This window comes from Lynx canadensis, chromosome B4, assembly GCF_007474595.2.
Source record: "Lynx canadensis isolate LIC74 chromosome B4, mLynCan4.pri.v2, whole genome shotgun sequence".
In the NCBI taxonomy this organism is placed as follows: domain Eukaryota; kingdom Metazoa; phylum Chordata; class Mammalia; order Carnivora; family Felidae; genus Lynx; species Lynx canadensis.
Genome location: NC_044309.1, coordinates 130,192,427 through 130,218,408, shown reverse-complemented (window position 1 = coordinate 130,218,408; position 25,982 = coordinate 130,192,427). Strand labels below are relative to the sequence as shown.

Genomic DNA, 25,982 nt, shown 5'->3' with positions numbered 1-25,982 from the left:
AGGTGATGTGCTGGGCCAGCCCGTGTTTATCTCTGTGGCTCCATTTGGAAAAGGCCTCTCAACTATTTCACTCGGAACGGCTATCGGGTATTTTCACAGCCTAGTCGCAGGCTGTCGTTCAGGGGCTGACACACTCCAAGACTACTCGGAGCAGGGGACCGGGATCCAACTTCTGGAAGGAGCCCATCATGGTAATGGTGACAGCCCTGACCTTTGCCCTGAACTTCACAGTTTGCAAAGCAACACTTGGACCCTCACAGTCGCTCTCTGAGAGAGCGAGTAGGGGTGTTTTTATCCCCAAGTCCGGCTGTGTCAGGCCACCTCTGTCGCGGGAGGGAAGTCACAGCCTGAGTGCAGTCACCAGGGAGCACCTGGAGGGAAGAGAGGCCGAGCAGGAAGCCCTAGGGGACTGCTATCCCAGGAGGAGGGAGCAGAGAAATGGACGAAATGCACTGGAGAGAGACCAGTCATGGGGCAGGGCAGGGCACAGAAGAACCAGGAGAAAGGGCCTCGCAGAGCAAGGCAGAGGCTGGCCATGCCAACTTGGCAGAGAGGCTCCCTCGGAGACGGTGCCGCCGAATGACCAGGACTGTGGCTCACGGAACCGTCCTGCCTGGGTTTGAATCCTGCCCCGCTGCTTGAAGCATATGATCCCAGGCATGTTGCTAAACTTGTCTGTGTCTCCGTTTGCTTGTCTGCAGGAGGAGGCTCGCAACGGTCCGCACTTCGCCAGGCTACCATGAGGCCCGACTGCTTACCGTGGGCCTGGCATGCAGGAAGTGCAGGGTCCCGCGTCCCCGCAGCCTGGCATGGGAGCCGACCACCTGTCCGTGAGTGACTCCGGACGGGGGGGAAGACTGCAGCAGACTGCAGAGTAGGGGGGAGGCGAGGGAACGAAAGCAGGACGGGAAGCTTTGCAGGGAGGTGTGGGGAGTGCGGCAGACCAACGGTCTCCTTTGGAGGGCCAGAAGGACCCATCCTCCTGCAAGCAAGTGGGCGGACGGGACAGCAGGGGACCCAGACCCAGGTGAAGGGCTTGGCTGCCTCCCCTCTCTGAGGGCCCAGAGGCAGATCAGGACACGAACTGCTGGGCTGGAGGAAGGAGCCGGTGTTTGAGTCGAGTCTCCAAACCGGCCCAGAACTGAAGCAGGCAGAGAGGGACGGGACGGGTGCCCCTGAGCACAGCCCCCTCTCAATCACGGATATAACCGGCTCGGATTTAGGACGATGTGTTTCAGATGTTTATCGTTTCCTACAAAGCTTCCTGGATGTGACCACCGGCCTCTGCTCCCGTGTGACCTCTGGCAGGTTACTTGATTTCACTGTGCCTCAGTTTCCTCCCCTGGGAAACAGGGATAACGATGTTACCTACCTGTCGAGGCTGTTGTGAGGATGAGGTAAAATCACCTAAGGATGAGCCTGGCACCAGGGCCGATGACTCTCGGCGTTATTATCTGTGCCAGTATCACAGGGGGCACAGTTAAAAAGCCGCCGGGTTCCTACGATGATTCCTCCAGAGACTCTTTCTAACCTGTAAATGTGCCCCGTAGATTTGGCCCATATTTATAGAACACCTGCTCTATACTAGGCACTGGGATATGATGCTGCAAAGATATGGTCCCTGCCCTCCGGGGTTTGCACCCACTGGGTGAGAGATGTGCCCCTGTCACCACGGGCACGGAGGCGTGCTCTGTGCTTACTCATCCAGTCACTGAACCCTCAACACCAAAGCCTTGGGATGAAGGATCTATTACTGTTCCCGTTCCACTTCCACCAGTGTGGCAAGCTGCCCAAGGTCACATAACTACAAAGTGCCCAAGCTGAGATTTGAACCCCAGGACTGTGGCCTAGGGCCTATGAATCTTTTTTTTTTAATATTTATTTTTGAGAGAGAGAGAGAGGGAGAGGAGCAGAGAGAGAGGTGAACAGAGGATCTGAAGTGGGCTCTGTGCTGACGGCAGAGCCCGATATGGGGCTCAAACCCACAAACCATGAGATCATGACCTGAGCCAAAGTCTGATACTTGACTGACTGAGCCACCCAGGTGCCGCTAGAGCCTATGACTTAATCACTGTGCTACAAACAGTGGTCAACGTTGCTATGGAAGGTACAGGACACGGGGAGTAAGTAAATGTTTGAGCTACGAAAAGCACAGCGGGAGCAAACTAGGTTAGGAGGGGACAGCAGGGGCAAAGGCCCTGGGGCAGGAGAGGCAGGACAAGTTTGAGGACGGATTAAGCCAGGCTGCCCTAGACACAGAAAGGGAGCTAGGCAGGCATAGACCTGCTCACCAGGCTTGGCAGCTCTTTGGGGGAAAGCAGTAGGAAGCATTTGAGGAGGTTGCATTGGAAATATGACAAGATTTCGAAAGACCACTCTCTGCAAGCGAATAGGACACAAGCATTAAAAAAAAAAAAAAAAAGAAAGAGGGGCACTTTGGGGGTTGACATGGAGCCTCTCCAAAGTATATTATCAGACGGAAAACTCAAAGTGCAGAAGAGTGCGTGTGACAGCTTGTATTCATAGGGGAAAGGATAAGCAAGAATGTTCGTGGGCTGCAGGTACGTAAAATATCTGAAAGGTATACAAGAATCTGGTAAGAGCAGTAGCCCCTGGGGACGGGGACTGCAAGCCTGTGGTCAAGGGTAGGAGGCAATGCTCTCTGTATATCCTCTTCCACCTTTTACATTTTAAACCCAGGGAAGAGACTGTCTATTCAAAACTGTAAAGATGTCCCTGGCTGCTGGGGAGGAAATGCAAGGGAGGGGGTCAAGAGTGAAATCCGAGAAATGGAGAGAATGAGACCCTGGAATGCTGTTTTTTATGAGGGAGATGGCGCCTGAGCACGGGGTGCAGCTGCTTGGGATGCTACCTGGACAAGGCACTGTGTCACTCAGGCAAGCGGGCAGGATGGGGCGGCATGAGCAGAGCCGGGAAGGAACACGGAGCAACAGGAACCAGCCTAACTTTGCCCGTAGCAGAATTTGGCCTGGGTTCAGACTGAGCCATCTGGAAATGGACAGAAATGCTAAATGTGGAATGTTCTAGAAAAGCAGCCCTTGGCTCCCACAGATGAGCTATCACGGGCTGTTAAAGGAGGCCGCCGTGGCTCTGGAGGGATGATTTGCTCCACTTTAAATACGCGCAGCGGCTAAGTCAATCCAAACGGGAGGCAGCCCTTGGCTCCCTCCCGCCAAGGGCCTTTTCCCAGCTGCTGCTGCCCCCTGCTGGGGGACTCGGGACATCGCAGCCTCTGCGTGATTCTGAGGCCGCTGCTTAGGACTCCCACTTTGAATTCCGGGCGCGCGTAAGACGAGTCCGTCACATTTCCTCCGCCCTTTTTGGAGATGGCCACCGCCAAGCACTGCTTCGGTGCTGGCGTAAACAACCAGGTCCACGTGAACAAGTCGCAAAGCGAACAGCAAAGGTCATTACCATCAGAAGGCAGTGCGCCAGAAGGCAGATGCGACACAGTGCGATACAGGAAGTTCTAGAGCACTGTTCTAGACCCCTCGTGTGCGTTCACTCAGCTGATCCTTGCGGCACCCACAGGGGCAGGGATGACGAAATAGAACTGGAGAAGCAAAGCAGGATTCAAACCCAGAGTCTGAGTACCAGCCCGTGCAAATTTCAACTTAGCAATCAATATTCCCTGCTCATTGGGTTCACACATCAGCGGTCCTCACCCATGGATGATTTGGGCCACCAGGGGAAATTTGGCAATATCTGGAGGCATTTTTTGTTGGGAGAGGAAGCGGATTCTGGCACCTGGTGGGTAGAGGCCAGAGATGCCGCCACACCACACATCCTATAATGCACAGCACAGCCCCCCGCAACAGATACACAATGTCAAAAGTGCCAAAGGGGACAAGCCCTGATCGAAATACATAAAATTCTCCCAAATCTTCGAGCCCTCTCTTTGCACTGCCCCCTGACACGAGGAGGGCATTAGAGCAAACCTGCTGTATTGTACGAAAGGTATTCTTCTCGAAGATTCATGCTGAGTAACTCTCCAGAGGATTTCCCCTGAAGTCTCTTATTTACCCAAAGGGATTATGTTGCATTCAGCAATCCTGCTAATAAGAACACTCTGCGAGGAATGAGGCTCTCAGAAGCGGCCCCAGCAAAGGAGAACCCCCTGGGGCAGCGGCAGAGGGGCTTGGGCCACGCAGCGGGCACGTGCGCGTGGAATGTCGTGGCTGCCCCTGGCATTGAGCCGCAGCTGCGGCACACGCTGTTTGTCCGGGCTGTCGGGAAGCATCCAGAATGATGGCCCAGTCCCTGGGAACAACTTGTCAGCAGCCGCGTCGCCCAAAGCCCTCACTTCCAAATCAGCCCAAACAGCCCAGTCCCTGGCTTTGGGGTGGGGGGGGGTGGGCAGCGCTGTTAACCCCTTCGCCTCCACAAAGCCTACGGGTCTAGAGGCTCTGGGGGTTCTCCTGGTCTGGAGCTGCTGTACGATGGGGCGGGAGGCAGCCGAGGACCTGGCACCCCTTCCAGCAACAAGCCTATTGGCTGCACAGGAACCGTGTTGCTCAAGGGTCCGTGCTTGTAGAATGAATGAACGACCAGAAGGGTAAACTCTACAAGATTCCTTCCTTCATTCAACAATATTTACCAAGCATCTGACCATGCTGGGCACCGTCCCAGATCTTGGGAGGACAAAAGAGACCAAGTCCCCGTTCCCATGAAGCTTACCTTCTAGGGGAGGGAGAAAGATACTACACAAATAAGCAAGTAAGTATAGGATATAATATCGGGGAGTGGGGAGCGCTCTGAAGAAAGGCAAAGAGATGGGACACTGACAGATTGGGGGTGACTCTTTAAACTGGGTGCTTGGGGAGGGCCTCTCCAAGGAGACGACGTTTGGGCAAAGATCTGAAGGTTGTGAGGGAAAGAGTCACGCAGCCACGTTGAGAACAGTAAGTAGAGGGGCCCCGGGGTAGAAAGGGTCTTAGGGAGTTTGAGAAGCAGTAAAGCAGAGAAAACGGATAAAGGTGGGTCCTGGCATGACCCAAGAGCAGAGGTTCTCAAACAGTAGCATGCATCAGAATCACCAAAAAGGCAGCCAGAAACAGATCGTGGTTCCAACCCGCAGCGTCCAGTTGGCCTGGGGCGGGGCCTAGGAATGAGCATTTCCAACAAGTCACTGTGTGGTACTGATGATGTTGTTGGTCCAGGGACCATAGAAAAGAGTATTTTTTATTTCTTCTTCTTTTTTAATGTTTATTTATTTGTTGAGAGAGAGAGAGAGAGAGTGTGTGTGTGTGTGCGTGCGTGCACGCGTGCGCGCAGGGGGGTGGGGTAGAGAGAGAGGAAGAGAGAATCTTAAGCAGGCTCCATGCTCAGCACGGAGCCTGATGTGGGGCTCGATCCCACGAACCAGGACATCATGACCAGAGCCGAAATCAAGAGTCGGACGTTTAACCGACTGAGCCACCCAGGCGCCCCCAAAGAGTATTTTTTCCTAATGCAACAAGTCCTTTCCTCCCCAACACTTAACCCCAAGCAGTCACGGACCGTCGCTGCTTGATCGCCTGCCTCCATGCTGGGTAGAGGAGGTTTTCTACTGAGGCCGCAGTGTTTTATGTTTAAGCGCATTGCCAACATTTGAGAGTCAGGGGGGAACTTCACACAAAATCCAGACTCCTGCCTCCTCTAGAAAACAGGTCTGCAGCACTGGCCGCCCCTCCCACAGGGCCACAATGCGACAGAGCCGCCTGGGGCTCTGTCACCTTGACTTCGTAACCCCAGCCACCGGCACAGTGCCTGGCCTCGGGTAGGCACTCAAAGAGAGCTTATTAATGAAACCGGTAAGACCGCACCCAGGAAACGCACCAGGACGTCAGTTTCAAGAGCTAGGAGACCTGAGGCCAGTTCTGACTCCCGCTGACGTGTTACATGTCCTTGGGCTGTCCATGGACCTCAGTGATCACTCCTTCTTCCCAGAGTCACTGCATCGAACAAGAGAGAGGATGTGAAGGGTTTAGTACATGCCTTGGCATACGGTACTCCACTCTCACTGCGAGGAACTCAATAAATATTTACTCTCTAGGATGGGAGAAAGTGTGAGAGGTCTTGGAGGCTGGACAGCTCCCTGTTGGGACCAAAGGGGTCAACAGTCTACTTGCGTTCAGTCCCCAGTGCTGTCATTCACTAGCTTTGTGACTCTGGGCATTAGACTTTCCCTTATTTGGGCCTCAGTTTCCCCACCACAAACAGGGATGATACAAGCCTCACAGGGGTTATTGTGCGTATCAGATAGGAACATGAATATTAAGCCAATTAATCCTTTAAAGTGCTTCCAATGAGGCCAGCCTTCAGTACGTGCTCAACATATGCCAGCCCTAGCTGTTACAGCTGCTCAGGGAGGGGTTAGACTAGAATTTCTCAGGGGCCCTCATGGCTCCAAAATTCTCTGACCTCTTTGAACCCAGTGACAGTCAGGCAGCTGTCATTAGTCATCAAGAATATAGAGAAGGCCCTTGGTATCGTAGAGGCAGTGGAGTAGAATTCGCTGTACGGGGTTTAGCACCTCACTGGAAAAATCCAAAATGCTCTTACAATGGTGCTGACCAAAATCCCAGAGTAGCAACCACGAGAGGAGGAGTGGATGTGGTGCAGAGGACAACAGCCTACGAGAGAGGCACCATTACCCCCTCGCAGACGAGAAAACGGAGGCTCCAGAAGGCTACCCCTGGATGTGTCTCTGTGTCTCAGCTCCACGCACCTGCCTCAGGAGGGTGACTCAGTCAAGGGGTCCTTTGAGGGATTAACCGGGTCATGATGGACAGCACAGCCTGGAGGGGGAAGCAGGAAGGCCAGGCAGGGGCATTCTGACTCCCTATGAAGGCCGAAACCTTCATAGCAGTTGGGTGAGTGTGTGTGTGTTCACTGCCCTGCACGCGGCTGGCGGCCACACAAAGTCACAGGGCAGCTGAGAAAAGTGCCTGGTCACTGAACGGTAAGTGATGGGAATACCCGTTGCGCAGGCTTCTTCACCCAGGGGCTGCTCCTCCCTTTCAGCCAGCCAGCCATCCCAGATTGGGGAGGGGCAGCAGGAGTGACAACGGGGGTACATCTAGCCATGATGTCATCACCATGATGGTGATAAGCCAAATATGTCCTGATAAATTTCTTCTCTTTCATCCATTCAACACTCACTGTTGAGCACCTAACACACTTCCCTCTTTGACTCCCCAGGACAACCCCAGAGGCGGGTTCTGCTAGCCCGTCTTTAAAGGGGAGCGAAGAGGCCGGGACGACGGCCGTGATTTCAGCCTGGTTTCCGGGCCACAGAGCAAGAGGGGCCTCCCCGGAAAGTCAGCGGAGATGGGTGCACCCTCCCCGTGTGTTGGGGAACGTCCTGGAGGCCGGCTTTCATTATGTGCAAGCTCATAGGTTCTCCATTTTACAAGCGAGGAAACGGGTTTGGCGGAAAGCACTTCGAAGTCCCGAGTCCAACCCCTCCCCCCCATCAAAGTTTCCTTGTTCTCCCTTCTTTTCACAGACATCACTAGAAATACTTTCACATTTTAGATTTTGCAGCGCATAATATCGTTGGGCTTTAAAACAAGACTTCCCTGCGGGATGCGGGGCAAGAATCGGATTTCCTGATGCACGACACAGTCTTGCTCCCAGGAGCCGGCGACCTGGAGCCACAAAAACCTCTGCGAAGTCAAACCAGCTCACAGCTCCGCTCCGGCAGCGGCGGCCACGTTACTGCGCAGGCGCCGCCGCAAACTCCCGCGCGCCAGACGCGCCCCTCCTGGGCGAACTCACTTCCGGAAGGGCGGGGGGAGCGACGAATCCCCCTTCCTCCCGAAGATGGTCCGAGCCAGCCTCTGGCCAATCAGAAAGCTTCTCTTTTCACGGCTTCTGGCTGGAGGAGGTTGGGAGTTTCATTTCCCTGAACTTTCCGGCGGCGCGGGGGCGGGAGATGGAAATGATTGACATCTCCAGTAGCCATTCGTCTAGCGAAGTGAGCTTGACGGGCAGATACCACTAAGAAGTGTCTGGCCGGGGGGAGCTATGGGCCCCGCCCCCTCCTCCCACTGGCCTCCGAGAGCCGGGGTGGGGTGGGAGCTTTTGGCCGCAGCCAATCGAGGGTCAGCAAGGAGGAGGAGGAGGCGGGGTAGGTGGGCAGTGGTTGCCCCGGGAGCGCGTCTGGCGCCGTGCTGGGGTTGGGGTCGGATGGCTGCGGCGTCGCGCTTCCCGATCCCCACTGCCAGGAGCTAGGCTGGGAACGAGCGGGAGCCCCGTCGCCACGCTCGCAGCTTCCAGGCTGCCTTCTGAGGCCTGAAGCCGGGCCCCATCTGGCGCTCCTCTGCGCCTCCGCCCCGACCCTCGCGCGCGGTAGTCGCCCCCAGCCCAGAGGGTCCGGACCGCACTGTCCCTGTCCGCATCGCGGCCCCAGGCCCCTTGAGTGTCTGCCGTCCCCACTTCCCTTCCCAGGCAGCCCTCCCCCCCCCCCCGACGCTTCTAGCAGCCGCTCTTCCCCTGTCTGGTCCGCGGAGGTGGTTGGTTACCATGGTGAAGCTGGCGGCCAAATGCATCCTGGCAGGTGAGTTTGAAATTTAGTCTCCAGAATTCAGAGACTTCGTAAGTTACTGAGAGCTTTTGTTCGCGTAAATTGCTTACCCTCTTTTCCTTTCTCTCTTCCAAAGACGAGTTAATGCGATTACTGATAGAGTAAATGCCACTAGGGGTGGAAGAATTCTCTTCCAGGGCACATTTGTAGCTCCAGCAGATATCCCCACTCCCTGTCATACTCTGAGACCACCTTCACCAGTTTAAACTATATTCAGGAGGAGTAGACTCGTTAAAAAAAAAAAAAAATCAGGCTAAGCACGCCATAAATGCTTCATCCAAACCAAGTGGTGTATCCCAGTGTTAGGCATCGGTAACTTTGGTAGTCAGTAGTTGTGGGATTTTTTTGTCCTGATCGCACCCCCTCTGGTAACAGGGATGGGAAACCGTAATGTACAGTCGACCAGAGTTTGCAAAAGGGCCATGTGTGTTGTCTTTAAGAGCCAGACTTCCCATGCTGCCCTGCACTCAGGAGGTTATAAATGTTGAATCCCCCAAAGGCAGGAATCTCTGTTTGGTTGACTCCCGCGTCCCAAGCATCCTGAACAATATCTGGAACCCAGGAGGTACTCAGTAACTAGTTGTGGAACGAATGCCAGTGTGGCATTCCCATTTGTATTATTTGTATTGTTCCCTTTGTATGTCAGCACATTCAGGAAAATATTTGCCAGGATTTTGACCTGGGGCTCCTGAACACAGATGTGCTTTACTGAGTCCTTAGTGCATGCCGGACACAGGCACTTCATTCAGTCCCCTCACCGCAGCACACTGGGGTCGGTGCTGTATTGTTTGATCTTACCGAGGCACTGAGAGGTCAAGTCTCTTGCCCAGGGTCACCCCCTCGTGAAGGAAAGTCCTAGGCAGGATCTCAGCCCCCCAAACCTGCCCAGCTGCAAAACTCTTCACTTGTGTTACTGTTGAACCCCGGGATCTCTCTAGGGTTCCCGGACCAGCCCATGAAAGAAATGGTAATAGAGGGGGAAAAAAATTCCCCTTTTGATTCCTCTCTTCCAGACTGAAATTGATGATATTTTTAATGGCCTTTCTAATCTGAAAAGAAAAGGGTGACACAGAAAGATGCCTGACAGTAGTAACTCAGATCACACTGGAGCAAAAAAGTTGGTGGTTCTCAAGAGAGATCTGTAGTTTCCAGAGTGCCAGGAGAGGCAGTATTGTGTAACAAAAGTAATTCTGACTGTTCCTTTGAAGGGCTGTGTCATCTTGGGCACAGCATTTCTCTAAGCCTCAGTTTCCTTGCGGACGAGGTAAGAACGTTTTTATTTTCTGAAGTTGTGTATTTTTTTTAAATGGGCTTCTCTGACTGTTCTCTCATTTCTTTTTTAATTCAATTTCCATCCCGCGGGGCTAACTTACAGAGCACCTTCTGTGTGCCAACACTGTACTCGAACCCTCAACACAGGTGTCTCACTGAGTCCTCACAAGAACCCTGAGGGACTGGTATTATTTGGCATCCTATTTACAGGCGGGGCATCTGAGGCCCAGAGAGGGTAAGACACTTGCCCTGGCTCACACAGCTGGATGCAGCAGAGCTGGCCTCCAGACCCAGGTGATCTGGTTTCCAGGGCTTTGTGTTTAGCCTCCGGCTACACTGTCCTCAAGCCTCAATGCTAGACTCTTTGCCCCTCTTGACACCGAGCCCCCAGGTACGATTTCACCTGATTTCAGCCACTGCCTGAGTGATTCTCGAACTCCAGTCTAGTCCTCAACTTCAGCCTCCTTTCAGGGCCTTGAGGGCATTTCCTCTTGGAAGTTTCCAGGACCCGAAAGACCTCAGCACAGCGAATCAGGCCCCCCTACCCCACCACCCACCAGAGTCTCATTCTCTACACTGGCCCCACCACATACACCACCCCCCCCCCACTGGTTTTCTTTTTTCCTCTCCCCTCCCAGGCCTACTCTTTAAATTGAGTTTATCTGTCTTTTTTTCCCTCTCTTATAACTAGTCAGTGAGGGACCTGATATTCAGTTCAAGTGCTTTTATTCATTCAACAGATATTTATTGAGCACCTGTGTGTGAATCATCGTGCAAGGTACAGTGGGACTATGGGGGTGAACCAGGGCAGCCCCCACACTCACGGAAGGGCTGAGACGTGCATAATACTTTATAATCAAGCAAACACAAAGAGAATGCTGGTTGTGTCCCAGATACCAGAGAAATCCCTCAGAGCACAGCTGCTCCTTGTTCTGGCTCAGATGAGGAAAGGGGACAACCCTTGACATTTGTCTGTTGTATTTACCTAAAAACCACTTAAATATGACTTGAAGCATGTCAGGCACTGCCCATATTAAGCTCATTATGTCCTCCTAACGATTCTACGAGATAGGTGCTTATTGTCTGCCTTTTATACAAATGGCAACCGAGGCCCGGAGAGATCGCTGACCCAAGGTCACACAGCTGGTGAGGGATGGCGCTGGAGTGGGGACTTGGGTTTACTGCCCCTTGGTAGCAGTGGGGATGAGAATAGCGCCTCGCCAGAAGGTGGCTCGGAAAAGTCTCATGCTACCAGCCGTGAGCCTCACGGGTGACGACAAGAGGGAGACCTGGAGGGAGGTTCCCTCTGAGGGCTTCTCGAAGGTCAAGAGCGCAGGGGCGTGGAGCCCAGATGTGGCGTAAGGGACAGCTGGGGAACAAGTGGGATGTGAGCGTTTCCTGTGGTATGTCCGTCAAACAGGTCCTGGAAGGATGAAGGGACAGGAAGGCAGCACCTAGAGCAACTACAGGAAGGGTCCCCCTGCCCCGGGCTGAGGGAGGCAGGGAGGCAGACAGGTCGTCGGAAGCTCAGGAAGAGAGCTCCCCGAGGAGCCGAGATGCAGACCTGAGAAGAGGGCACTGTCCCCCCCGCTGCTGGCGTCTCCGAGCGGGAGTAAAAAGGCTGGTCCAGTAATAAACTGGAGAGAAGTAAATACCTACTGCTGGAGTAAAGGCCATTGCCAATGTACTGCTTAGACAGCAGGCACGTGGGAAAGGGGCAAGTCCATCCGCCCTCCCCCACCTGCCAGTCTTTCTCTAGAACGTGCACTGGCAGAGCCGGACAGGAAGCCCCTGGCAGAGGAGACCCCCGTTAGCACAGTCCGGGCTCCCACGTCCTGGGGCGGGACACAGAGCCCCGGCTGAGGCCTGAGGTAACCAGTGCGCTGTCCTCAGGGACGACAAAGGCAACGCGGGCTTGAGATAGAGCGGAGGCAACTGCAGATAGAGACAGCAGTTGCAGGAGCCTGGGTACAGCCGGGAGGCATGAGCACCTGGTGATATGGGCAGAACAAGTGGGTTAGGTCAGCAAGACTCCTTGGGACCTGGGGGTGCGACGCAAGCCTGGCTGTCGACAGATAGATCGGCTGAAGGCCCAACATCCTAGTGGAAACATCCACGGGTTGTTGGAGATAGAGACCAAGCGTGGGAGAGAGAAGTGACAGGGGAAAGAGAGTAAACGGGACAGACTAACTGGGAGCAGACAGACCCACAGGAGTGCCCACGTTCGGAGGCAGGAGAACCAGGCCAGTGGGAGGACACGGGGGCCAGGCGGGAGGGGGCTGCTTCGGGCTGACTCATCCTTCAGAGACACCAAGGAGCATGGGAGCCGAGAAAAAGCCATTGGACTTGGCAGTGACCTCGCATGGTGCCTTTGCAGGCGTCCCTCCCTCTGTCCCCCAGGCTCAGCCCCCTCCCCCCTACCACCCCGAGGAAGTCGGCCTCGCTGCCGAAACTGCTCATTCGTTCCTTTCCTCGACGCACCCTCAGATGCTTTGGTTCTCAGCTTGCGCTGTTTGCCTTTGCACTTGTCATCGTGTTGCTCCGCAAATGTGTTTATCAGTTACTTCCCTTCCTTGTGCCGGATCCCTCCTCAGCCGACACTCGAGGTTTTCCATAAGTGTGGGTGACTCTGACTGACAGTCGGAAGGAAGATTTATGAAATTAACTAGAACAAATCTGTGGGGGATTTCACGAGCAGGAAGAGCCAATTTCCAACTGGATTCAGACGCAGAATTGGAGTCAAGCGGGTGGAGACAGAGCGCAAGAGGGAGAGTGATATGCTCTGTTTGTTCGGAGATGGATGGGTACCCAGCCACCGTGCAGCCCGTGGCTGCCTCTGATGTCAGGCAAGGCTGCGGCGATGGGGGCCTGCAGGGGCAGTGTTAGAAATGGGTCAGGAGTGTCCCTGAGCGCTAGGAGAGGAGTGGGGTCCGGCGGGAAGAGTGAGATGTAGGAATCCTGCGCCCGGTTACCCAGCTTTCCCTGAGCCTCGGAAGCGTCATCTGTCAAGTGAGGCTGATGGTCACGGTAGGGGGTGGGGGCTGGGAAGGAGGGAACAGGACCGTGGGAACGGTTCCCTTCTAAGACGCGGTGGTAAACAGAAAGGCAAGACTGAGTAGCTCACTCAGCCCTGGAGGAGTGCACAGGAGAAATGCCACAAGTAGGCAAGTAATGGCCTCGCAAGAGAAGATTATATAGGTGGGAAAAGTCAAAACCGAAAAGGGAACAGAGCAGCGGGCTGCAGAGAAGTCAAGAGGCACCTGGAAGCCGACTGTAAAACAGAGCGAAAGCGAGGCGATCGCCCCAGAAGGCACAGGACAGACGGACACGAACGCCCTGGTGGCTTTGCTGAGGAGCCTGGGCCGGAAGGAGAATCTGTAACACTCAAGGCCCAGAAGATCTCACGAATGAGAACAAGGCTGGCATCGCCAGAGGCAGAGCAGGGTCGTGGGGAAGCGGTTGGGGGTGGGACAGGGGGACTAGGGGTGGGCATGGAGAGCCTCCAGATTAAATTGCTCCCCACAGGGGCGCCTGGGGGACTCAGTCGGTTAAGCGTCCAACTTCGGCCCAGGCCATGATCCCACGCTTCGTGGGTTCGAGCCCCACGTCGGGCTCTGTGCTGACAGCTCAGAGCCTGGAGCCTGCTTCCGATTCTGTGTCTCCCTCTCTCTCTGCCCCTCCCCTGCTTGCACTCTGTCTCGCTGTCTCCCAAAAATAAATACTAAAAAAAAAAAAAAAAAAAAAAATTGCTCCCCACAGTCTTGTGAAAGGTCCAGATCTCAAACTGAAAGTATGACATAAACCTTTAGTTTGGAGATACCGATTCATGGGGCTGTCGACCCACGAAGGCAGGCGGGAGGTAAACCCCGGGAGGCGTAAAGCAAGCTCGGGGGAAACGGTGGCTGTTGTAGATAGACTGTAGACAGACGTGGGGAGGCCCCTGGGATGACGGATCCGCAGTGCTGCTGGGCACGCCGAGGCCGGAGTGGAACGTGTCACTTGGAAATGGATTTCAGGTTGGCCGATGTAGCAGGCGGACTCCTTGCTTCCCGTAAATGCAGAAACCCTCCCAGCTCTCGCCACCCCCCACCCCGAAAGAAGCACGCAGGGTCCTAAGTATGGGAGCTCTGAACTCAAATTGGTTCCGCTAGGCAGGTGAGCCTATGAGACTGAGCCCTTTACCTTCGAGACTTCAAAGTACGTTCAAGTTTGAAAGTGACAGCTTTTCCCCGTGGGGTGTGTGCAGTGAAAGAGTGTGTCAGCTCTGTTCCGAGTGCTCTGAAGCCTTCCTTAAGCTCTGTTACCTTCTGGGTCAGTTCTTTTGGATGAAAGGATTACCCTTGAAGAAATGCAACCAGGCTTTGAAGACTGGTCTCCCGGACCCATGGCCCTGCCGGCCACCTCCCAAGTCCCCATGAGAGCCAAGTACGTTTTCTCTGAAAACTCATTGAAGTTTCTGGTTTCTAACTAGCGCTCTGGAGTGGGGGGGGGGGGGGGGGGTCTCAAGCCAGATCAGGACAGAAATGATGATTTTCTCCTCCTCTGACCTCACAGGAGACCCGGCAGTGGGCAAGACCGCCCTGGCACAGATCTTCCGCAGCGACGGAGCCCATTTCCAGAAGAACTACACCCTGGTGAGACGTGGGAGTCGTAAGCTGGCCGAGGCTTAAAGAGAAACGGTCGGGGGCGCCTGGGTGGCTCAGTCAGTTAAGCACCCAACTCTTGTTTTCGTGAGTTTGAGCCCCGCGCCGGGCTCTGTGCTGACAGTGCAGACCCTGCTTGGGAATCTCTCTCTCCCCCCCACCTCTCTGCCCCTCCCCTGCTCATACTGTCTCTCTCTCAAAATAAATAAATAAACTTAAAAAAGAATTTAAAGAGAAATGATCGTCCTTCAGCCCTGAGGGAGTGACTTTCCAGAATTCCTTAAGAAGCCCCACAGTCTGATGGGAGGCTGCTTGAATGGCCACGTGGAGATCACTTTTCCACGAGCCTCAGGGCGTGAGGCTGCCTGTGGCGCAGACGGGCCGGTGGCCCACTGGGTGACCATATACACCTCCTTGTGAGCCGGGAGTGGGAGGAGCCTAGTTGGTCCTGTCTGAGTTCTACAGCAGTGAATCCAGAACATAGCAGTTCTGCCTCCTGGGCATCAGATGTTCATCGTGTCCTGTAACACGCCTCTTGGGAGCCTCTGACGCGCGAATTCTCGGTTTTCCTCGGCAGACGACAGGGGTGGATTTGGTGGTGAAGACGGTGCCAGTCCCTGACACGGGGGACAGCGTGGTAAGTGGTGCCCTTGACCTGAGAGAGCTCACCGCTCCTCCAGCTGGGCCCAGAGTCCCTGTGGTCACTGTCTTCCTCCCTGAGAGGGAATACTGTACCAGCACTTGGCCTAGGCTTGTCTGAGCACTTGGGAAGAGTCGCTGATACGGGCTGGGAGGACTGGGATACGGGCCCTGCCCTCACAGAACTTACTGGAGTATCAGGGTCCTTAACCCGGGTCCCTGTATGGGAGTCCACAGCTCTGGAAATTGAATCGCAAGGCATTATGTTTGCATGTGCTTTCCTGGAGAGAAGGTTTAAGAATCCCCACCTTCCACGGGGCGCCTGGGTGGCTCAGTCAGTTAAGCGTCCGGCTTCCACTCAGGTCATGATCTCGTGGTTTGTGGGTTCGGGCCCCGCATCGGGCTCTGTGCTGACAGCTCAGAGCCTGGAACCTGCTTCGGATTCTGTGTCTCCCTCTCTCTCTCTGCCCCTCCCCTGCTGGCGCTCTGTCTCTCTCGCTCTCTCAAAAATAAACATTAACAACAACAAAAAAAGAATCCCCGCCTTCTTAAAGAGATCCATGAGAAAACACAGTTTTAGGTACCCCCGATGCAGTGAGAAAGCATGAAACGCAGATTACAGCACTGACCTTCAGACCGTGTGCCGGGGTCAGAAGCCAGCCAGGGGGCATCAGTGCCCAGGGGAGCCGAAGGGGGAGACTTCCCAGAGCAGCAGCAGCGGGGAGGGGCTCTCGCATGGGCTGGCCGAGGTTCGGTCAGGGGCAGGAAGGGTCATCCTCCGTCTTCTGTCTGAATCCCACCATCGGAGACCGACGGCAGGCTGTCCTACTTTAAGCGCCTTCCCCAGGCCTACTCGGTGACCTGCTTTAAAAAAGAATTGTCTTAAGATCTGAAAATCAATTTGGTTAACAAAACGCAGAATGACCTTTTGGAAACCAGAGCACGTGTCAGCCTGTTTAGCACTCCTGGGATTTTTGGGTTCGGGGTGAGGAGAGGTGAGCCGCCACACAGAAAGTGCTGGTTGTGCCGGCTGTCTCAGGTCTGCGGTGAGCCCAGCGTCGTCTCGGGGACTTGCGGCCAGCGATTTCCCCTCTACATGCAGACTTTCTTGGGACTTGCCTTTCTGGTTCTAGGAACTCTTCATTTTTGACTCTGCCGGCAAGGAGCTGTTTTCGGAAATGCTGGATAAATTGGCAAGTAGCCTGCGATCTTTTCCCTAACCCCCGCCCCCGCCCCCTTCCACCAGAAAGTTGACCCCTTCGCTGCTCTCCCGGCAATGTCACTGCAACCTGGCTGCCTGGAGGACAGTGCTACCAAGGCAGAGTTCTTCAAGGGCCATTCCTCCCAGCCTTGGGACTTGGCGGCTTCTTGGCCAGCGGGACTGGCTCATGCACGTGATTCCCCCGCCCCCAGCTCTGGAATGGCCAGGTTCAGAATGTGCCGGAGCCGTGTGACTCAGTCCCCGCAGCACTCTGGGCCCCCCTTCTTTAGACAGCCCCCACTGGTGATGCCAGGAGCAAATATTTCCTTCTCCCTGTAGCGAGAGACTCACCTTGGCCCAGTCCCCGGGGTTTGCTCTGGGCCCTGTGCCTACTGCCGCCCCAGGCTTATCGTGCCCACCCGCCCATCCTCTCAGGATCCCGCTTGCCTTACCTTCCAAGGTAACAGTTCTGCTAATCTGGGCCAGTGAGCTAATTACAAGGTTTGAGCTCTCCAGAGCCCTCCCCTGCCTTTCCAAGAATGGCCACATTTTAATAGAAATCGTTTTCTGCCCCTTTTCTGTTGTCTAAAAGAAAGAGATCTGATGATTGTCATTTCTCACGGGCTTGGCTTCGTGCGTCAATCCGTGATGTTTACAGCGTGCCTGCTGTGGGCACGGCCTCGCCCTGGGTGCTGGCCTGCTGGGCAAAGGGAGGATGTGTCTGGGCAAGTCAGGGCCACCTGGTACCCGTCGTCCCAAACCCTGACTCGGGGCTCCTGCGCTGGCTCCAGCTCGATCCCAGGCCTATCCTGGGTCACCTCACTGAGGCCTAGAGGAAAGAGGTGTCTCCCTCACGCACAAAAGGGGAGATCAAGCAAGACTTCTTGAGTTAGTCTGCAGAGTGAAGGTGTGAGGGGTTCATCCGCTCAGTCCAAGTGGCAGCCTAGCCTTGGGAAGGAGTGAGCCCTCTAGAGCCAATCCTGGGCTGGCCTTGCCAGGACAACTGGAGGGAGGAAGGATTCTTCCCCACACCCTGGAGGTTACGGACACACCAGAAATAAACTGTAATTGTGCAGGACGGGGGTGCCCAGAGGGGAGGGCAGGGTAAGAGAGCCTCACACACCAGGACGGGCATCACAGCCTGAGCAGGGCTGTCCTGTGCCCTTGTGCCGGGCAGCAGGACGTCCCAGGACTCCGAGCGGCCCCTGAAGGCGACGGCCCGCGCGGGCACAGCCCTGGTTCTTAATTGGGACGGTGAGCCCTGTCCAGTTGTTGGTCTGGTCTGGACTGGGGCTGGCACACTGCAGGAGAAGCAGAAAGTGCCCTTTGCATTGGGAACAGCCAGCCCTTATTAGGAAGATGCGGGACAAACAGGTTTCCCGTGGCTGGCTAATGGAAGAAAGGATGCCTATTAGGCCTGCAAAGCAGAAAAACCTAATAAGTTGCATGAGAGCGGGCCCTCCATAGGAATGCGACCAAGTACGAATGAATGAAACCAGTGGCAGGCCAGAGCTTTTCTGGGTAGAAAAAAGCCTCAGTCCTACCCCAGTCATTAAAGCATGTCTGATCTGGGCAAGTCAGTTACCCTCTCTGAACCCAGTGTCTTTAGCTAGGCAGCAGGGATATTGAGACGGGCCCTGCGGGGTCGGGAGGTTTCTCAGCCATGCACAGAACGCGCCCAGCAGGCAGCCTGACGCGGAGGTGAGCCCGTGCCCTCCCCTTCGTTCCTTTGGGTGAATTGTTTTCTCCCGAGGGCTGGCTCAGTTTTCTGACTCTCATCCCTATTAGAGGTTGTCTCCCCACCCCCGTCCCTTCCCTCGGAAGGCCAGATTTTTCTCCCAGCCTAGAAATCGCTGTCACTGTTACTGACGTGCACTCATCCGGCCCGTCCCGCACAGTGGGAGAGTCCCAACGTCTTGTGTCTCGTCTATGACGTGACCAACGAGCAGTCCTTCACCAACTGCAGCAAGTGGCTGGAGAAGGCTCGGTCCCAGATCCCAGGCACGTCCCTCCCAGGTAGGAGCTGCGGCCATCTGCGTTTTCCAGCAGCACCTCCGTCCCTCAAGTCCACGGGCGCGAGGTCATTGCAGGGGTGGCTACGGGTGTAAAACAGGGTGCCCCCGGCTTTGAGTATGGTGGTCTGGATCGAACAGTGGCTCTGCCTCTTAGCACAGTCACCACACACCTCCGTGAGTCTGTAACACGGGCAGATGACGCCCCTCGCCCCCCACCCCCAGCCTTGCAGGGTGACGGAGAGGAGACTCAAGATAATACGGGGAAGGTGCAGTGATAGGAATGAGATTTTATTTCTGAAAGCCAGCCCTGGGGATGAATTCCTCATTTTCTCCTATATGTGGGGCGCAAGTAAACATTCAAGTCCTATTGTCACTTCTGAATGCTTTAAATCAGTTTATTTTTCATCCCTATGTGAGATCAACAAATTCCCCTCATTAGAGACCAGGGAAAGCGATCTCCAGAGACGGGCTCAGAAATTAGTTGCAGCTGATGCAGCTGGGAATGGAACTAAATTACCTCTGAGTCCCTGACTCTGAGCCCAGCCCTTAGATTAGTATTAATGACCATTTTTAACGTTTGCTCCATGTGCTAGGAATTATCACAAATGCTCACATAAATTTGGCCCTCGCCTTGCAGCCTTAAGGAGACAAGGCAGACAGATCCACGTGAAGTCTAGAAGAAGGGCTGAACAAGAGCTGTGTGGGAAAAGCAAAGCCCGCCTCCTCTCCTGGGGCCCTCGGGGGCGGCCCTGGACCCTCTCTCTCTCTCCCGGTGCTCACCACCTCGAATCAGGCAGCTTCCCCCAGCGTTTCCGACCCCTCAAAACCCGTGTGCTTTGCTCTTTTCTCTCTCCAGCTGTCCTCCCAGGCTGCCACAGTTCAATGTGATGCTTTGGTTGTTTCTTTCGAGTAGGTGTGTTAGTGGGGAACAAGACAGACCTGGCCGGCAGACGGGCGGTGGATTCGGCTCAGGCCCGGGCGTGGGCCCTGGGCCAAGGCCTGGAATGTTTTGAAACATCCGTGGTAAGTACCTCCACCTGCTCCATGGCCACATCTGGACTGGGCCCCTGCTGGGTGTGGTTTCTCACGTGACCTCATAGGCATGGAGTCAGTATGCTCCCATACCCAGGTTCTCGTTTGGAGCTGATGTTGCCATTCCTAGTCCAGGATCTTTCCTCACAAGCCACTCGTGCGCCACGGTAAAGCAGATCGGCCGGCTGGCCCTGGAAAAAGTTGTATCTCAGTTTAATAAGAAACGCAAGCGCGTTGGGTTCGATCGTAGCGACCCTTGGCATTTGCGTGAGACGGAACGGATCACGGTGCCGGCACATTATCTCACGGTCCTCACGGTACCGTGGGCCTGGGAGCCGGGCCCTTAATAAGCCCCACTTCCGTGTTGAGGAGGTGAAGGGACTCGCCCAAGGTCCCATGACTGTTCAGTTGCCGTGCGGATGTGAACCTTTTAAATCCCCCCCAAGCGGCCTGCTCCCTTGGGAAAGCGTCGCGGGTAAAGGCCAGCGCTCTGCCCAGCGATGGCGAAGCAGCAGGACTGAACCCTGGGACCCTTGGCGGGTCCGTTAGTTTCTTGGTGCCTCAGGCTCCTCACCTGTACAATGGGGATAATAAACTCCCATTCCTCATTGAGTGACAAATAGGAGAATTAAGTCAGATGGCGAATACGAAAACATTGGCACAAAGCCTGGTGCGTAACACACGCTCGGTAAATATTTGCTTTTTCACATGGAATTATTCCCCCTAGTCATCTTCTGGATAGTGTTGTTGCCTCAAAGTTTTGCAATCCTAGATTCTGCAAAGGTAAGTGTCCCTCTTACCTTCTGGCCCGATCATCGCAAATGCTCAACTAATGAAATTCAAATTCGTGAGCTTTTGAGGATAGGGGTTTCTCATCTTTGGTGTCGTGTGCCCTTGAGCCACCCACATCAGGCCATACGGTAAGAGCTTGGATTGCGAGTAACTTGTTCTGCGAATGTTCCGCAAGGCGAGCAAACGTTGTTTTTTTCTTTTTTTTTTTAAAGTTTATTTATTTTGAGAGAAACAGAGACAGCGCAAGCAGGGGTGGGGTGGAGAGAGAGAGAATCCCAAGCAGGCTCCACACCATCAGCGCAGAGCCCCACACGGGGCCCAACCCCACGAAACCGTGAGGTCATGGCCTGAGCAGAAACCGAGGGTTGGACGCCTAGCCAACTGAGCCACCCGGGCGCCCCCAGAACTTACTCATCTTAAAACTGGAACTTGGCGCCCCTCGCTCATTTCCCCCACCTCCCCTGGCAACCCCCCCCACCTGCTTTGTGCTGCCGTGACTTCTGTTTCTTCAGATCCACGCGTAAGCGAGAATCTGTCTGCCTTCTCTGTCTGCCTTCTTTCACTTAGCATGATGCCCTCAAGGTTCAGCCACGGTGTCACAGGCAGCAGGATTTCCTTCCCTTTTATGGCTGAACAATATCCCATTACGTACATACACAGACCATGGTCTCTAATTCATCCGTTGATGGACACTTAAGTTGTTTGCACATCTTGGCTATTAGGAATAATGCAGTGAGCATGAGGGTCCAGACATCTCTTCAAGGCAGCGATTTCATCTCCTTTGGGTATTTACCCAGAGGTGGGATTGTTGGACCGTCCGGTAGTTCAAGTTTTAACAGTTGAGGGACCTCCACGCTTTTCCAGAGTGGCCTCACCCCTTTGCGTTCCTACCAGCAGTGCCGGGGGGGGTCCCTTTCTCTCCACGTCCTCGCCGGCACCTGCCATCTCTCTAGGGTAACGGGCATCCCAAGAGGCGCAAGGTGGGTCTGGTCGTGCTTTTGACTCGCCTTCCCCTGCGGGTGAGAAGCGTCTGGCACCTTCTCACGTACCAGTTCGTCACTTGAATATCCTTTTCGGGAAAACGTCTGTTCGCTCCTCTGCCCATTTTTTTAAATCCGATTATTTACGTTTTTGCTATTGAGTTATCTAAGTTCCTCATATATTTTGAGCATTCACCCCTTATCGGATGTGTGATTTGCAAGTATTTCCTCGTTTTCCATCGGTTGCCCTTTCGTTTTTTGTTTTGTTTTGTTTTAGTGTTTATTTTTGAGAGAGAGAGAGAGAGAGGTAGAGCACAAGCAGGGGAGGGGCAGAGAGAGAGGGAGACACAGAATCCGAAGCAGGCTCCAGGCTCCGAGCTGTCCGCACAGAGCCCGACGCGGGGCTCGAACCCACTGACCGCGAGCTCATGACCTGAGCCGAAGTCGGACGCTTAACCGACTGAGCCACCCAGGCGCCCCTGCTCTTTTCATTTTGTTGTTTCTTTCACTGCACAGAAGCTTTTCAGTTTGATGTAGTCCCACTTATTGATTTTTGCTTCCACTGCTTGTGCTTTGCTGTTATATCCATAAAATCATTGCCAAGTTCCGTGTCCAAGAGCTTTTTCCCGACGTTTTCTTCTAGGACTTTTATGGTTTTCGGTCTTAAGTTCAGACCTCGAGTCCATTCCGAGTTAATTTTTGTGAATGCTGTAAAAGCTTCATTCTCTTGCATGTGAATGTCTGGTTTTCCCAGCATCATTTATCACAGAGACTATCGCCCACGTATGCAGGGTTTATTTCTGGGATCTCAGTTCTGTTCCGTTGGTCTTTGTATCTGTTTCTATGCCAGGGCCATCCTGTTTTGATTGTCGCTGCTTCATAATATAGTTTGAAATCAGGACACGTTGACCCCTCCAACTTTGTTCTTCTTTCTCGGGATTGCTTTGGCCATTTGGGGTCTTCTGTGGTTCCTCTTAGACTTTCTAACACCCCTCAGTATTTGACATTAAGCGTTGTTTTAAGCACGTTAAAATAGAAACATAAAGTGTCCATCGGTGTAGGACAGTATGAAATGCAAGCAAGTTCAAGAAGGATCCCCTCCTTCTTGAGGAGGGTTCCTCTTGCAGGAAGGTGAGGGAGGGAACCGACGTTTGTTGAGGGCCTGCTATGGGCTAGGTGTTTGCACACATTCTCTGCCGACACTTCTGGAAGCCCTGGCGGACAGCCACTGCTGTCCCTGTCTTACAGATGCCGAGCAGACTCCGAAAGGTCACATAGCTCTCCCTGGTTGCCCAGCTTATGAGCAGTCGGACCAGGACTAGAACGCAGGCCTGTCTAGCATGAGAACCTTCTAGAAGGAGCTCTGGCCTGCCACAGAACCAACTTTGGGACTCTCAGGGGCAGAACTATAGGCCAGATTGAGCACTGGTCTGAGAGCCTGTTCTAAGGATCTTTCACACAAAGCGGACATCCTCTGGGGTATGTCAGTGACACTGTGATCGGTTAACAGAAGGGTTCCAGGATTCTTGTCATTGGCAAACCCTCTTAATGCCTTCGGAAAATGGTTCCGTCTACATCTGCTACTTCAGGAGTGCTCCCTGGTATACAGAGAGGCTCATCTCCACTGCATTTCTTAACTTTTTAATATTATTTATATATTATATATAAATATATATGTTTAACTAAATAAATATTATAAATAAATTAAATAAATATATATTAATATATATTATATATTAATATAAATAAATATATGCATTACATATTATGTTAATAAATTTATATATATAAACTTATATAAATATTATATGATATATAATATATAAATAATATTTATATAATATATAATATTATGTAAATAATATTTATATAATATGTATTAAATAATATTTGTATAATACATATTATATAAATATATAATATATTAATATATTTATATAACTAATATATTATATATATATATTATGTTATTATTTAATATTGCGTTTTCCCCACATCTTGCTTCTGGGAGCTTTCAGATTCATTTGGAAATCCCTGTGTGTGTCCTGTGTAGGCCTCGTTCTCTTTCCGCTCCTTTACTTAACGATCCTTTCAGCCATTGTAACATTTTACTATTTAACATTGGCGTTGCCCGGAACACACATCTGCCTTGCCGATGTTCTTTCTCTCCTGTCTGACTGGAGGGCTGCTGGTCCTTGACAGTGGGGGTTCTCGTCTCGCCTACAGACGGCCCCCCTCGTTCCTCAGCACCACCCCCTCTGTGTCGGCTCTTGGCCAACTTGTCTCCTTCACCTTGGGATGTCCCTTGCTAGAAAGTCTAGGTGACACGCTCCGTGAGAACTGGTTTCCGTTGTGCGTTTCTGTCGCCCCAGCTGGCGGAGCGGAAAGGCCGCTCTTCTCCCGTTGGGGAGTTCGAATCCCCGGCCCGGCTCTGCACACACCAGCTGAGCCACCGCACCCCCCCCTCCCCTGGGCCGCAGACCGCTCCCCTACAAGACGAGGGCAGTGGGCTCGATGACTTCGGAACATTCTTCAGTTTGGAAATCCTTCCCTTTCCTTGGGGAGGTATCGTTGCCTCTTGTCAAGGCTGCACTTGTGGCCGCTGCCTAGGATTGTTTGAAAACAGGTTCTCGTGCGTTCCCAGCTTGAGCTTCTGCCCTGAAAGGAGCGGGCTCTTTCTTCTGGCAATTTATTTTGCAAAACAGTCGGTAAGTCACAGATGCACACGTGCACACAGAGAGTGCGAGGGCGGTAGCTACGTTGAGAGGCTACCATTTTCTTTCCCCGAGAGCTCGTCCGCGTTCACCCTGGAGGGCCGGCTCTTCCCACCCCCTAGAGAAAAGTCTAGGGCCACCTCCGGAACTTTCCTCATCTCTCCGAGAACAAAAAGTCCTTTGGGCACCGTTAGTCACAAAATACTTCAGTGATGAAAATGCACAGCGCTGTGCCGGGTTCTGTAGGTTCCTAATGACTTAGCGTCCGTGCCTCCTGCCACACCTGCCGTGGGAGGCCGGGCCGCTGGTCCGAGGTCCTACACTTGGGCCGCCTCGCAAGCCCGCAGCCTGCGGGAGAGGCGGCTCAGGTGGCCCTGCTGGGACCTGCTACAGTCCCTCTGGACTTGCCGGGTGTCTCAGACTGGCGCCTTGGGAGCACCGCCGTGATGCCCCCTCCCGGGCCCACTGGCAGAACCCCCCCCACCACCACCTGCAGATCACAGGTGACACCCCCTCCCCCCGCCGCAGCCTGGCTCCCTCTGTTCTTGTTGGGGCCATCGCCCTCCAGGAGGACGTCCGTGCAGAGTCCCTTCAAGGCCACACCAGGCCGGCTCCCCGCTCAGGCCACCGCTGGTCCAGGGCAGGGCTGCTGCGACCCTCTCCTGGCTGGGCCATCAAAGCAGCCAGCCCCAGTTGGACCTCGATGCTTCCCAGGCCTGGCCCCGGCACTGGCCTGAGCCCCCCGGGCCTCAGTCTTCATTTGGAACCTCCCACTGGGCTCGGGGTGAGGGAGAGGCACCCCAGGGGTCAGTGCCACGGCCTTGCCTGACTCAAGGTGACTGTGGGCATCCTTGCCCATCTGTGATTTTGCTTCGGCCTTCGGGGCCCCAGTCAAACCTAAGGGAGGACGCGTCTCATTCCAGTCTCCCGTCACACACGTGGTGAGCGTGGCCGAAAGTACACGCTTTGTAGAAACATCCGGTACAGACCGAGCTTCCCCACTGACAGGCGTGTGGCTTTTGCAAGTTCCCATAACCTGTCGGCGTCTCCGTTTCCTTCCTACACAGAGGGTGCGGTTGTCGCCAGCCCTGCCGGTGAGGTGAACGGCAGCGATCCGGTAACACCACCGGCTTCTTGTCTCTACAGAAGGAGCTGGAGAACTGTGAAGCCCCCTTCCGCTGCCTGGCCAAGCAGTTCCACCACCTGTACCGGGAGAAGGTGGAGGTGTTCCACGCGCTGCTGTGAGGGCCGGGGTGGGCTGCGCCTCACCAGGTGCCGTGCTGCTGGCGAGCCACCAGCGGCCGCGGCTCCTCGGGGCCAAGAGACGCTGGAACTGCCCGGCCCTCCCACAGCTTCATGACGGCTTTAAATAAAAGAAGGTAAAGAAGCATCATCTCCTTCCGTTCTTGGCCGGGGCAGCCCCGGTTCCAGACCAGCCTGGGGAGCGGCGCTCAGAACCTTGGTGGCCCCTCGCTGGAGGCAGCTGGCACTTGCCCGAGTCGGTGGTCCCGCCCGCCCTGGAGGGTCTGCACCGAGCGCAGCCCGCAGTGGGATGGCAGCTCGGAACTGGCCACACGGCTGCGGGGCTGGTGGCCGTCTCATTCTCACGCATTCACTTTGCCGCCTGTTCTGTGAAGGCGCCAGAGGTCCCTTGCAGTGGCTACTGTCGCTGACCACACGGTGCCCTCTGCCGGCCCCCTCGGGGCCCCCATCCCTTCCCGGCTGCCGGGAACCCTGGGTGCCCAGGGAGCCGAGAACCAGGCCGTTTTCCTTCACTGACCTGCCTCTCGGAGCCTGGCAGCCGTCATAATTCTCTGTACTAAGCTTGACTCTTTTTCCACCCTGTGCCTGCTGCCAGATTAATCTTCCTAAAACCCCATATTCACCCTTGTACTCCCCTGATTAAAGACCCACAGAGGTTCCTCATAGCCTCTTACATCAGGGCTGTGGGCCGCAGTCTGGCTTGGAAAGCCGCCTGTCACCGCGCCCCCCCCCCCGGGGCCCTCGGCTTCATCACCCCCCCTCAGCCCGCACCCCCCCCCGCCCCCCGCTTCGTGCAGAGCGCCAGCTTCGGGGTGGACAGACCTGGGTTTGTCCCAATGGC

At 54.4% G+C, this 25,982-nt stretch overlaps 1 protein-coding gene across 1 annotated transcript; it reads left to right on the top strand.

The window, feature by feature from the left end:
- Window positions 1-8,126: 8,126 nt before the first annotated feature.
- IFT27 (intraflagellar transport 27) lies at window positions 8,127-25,265 on the top strand. Its single transcript, XM_030320542.3, has 7 exons — window positions 8,127-8,563; window positions 14,417-14,496; window positions 15,083-15,142; window positions 16,278-16,337; window positions 18,244-18,361; window positions 19,274-19,383; window positions 25,025-25,265. Exons 1-7 carry the CDS (start codon window positions 8,530-8,532, stop codon window positions 25,121-25,123), a joined length of 561 nt encoding a protein of 186 aa, XP_030176402.1. The 5' UTR covers window positions 8,127-8,529; the 3' UTR covers window positions 25,124-25,265.
- Window positions 25,266-25,982: the final 717 nt, after the last annotated feature.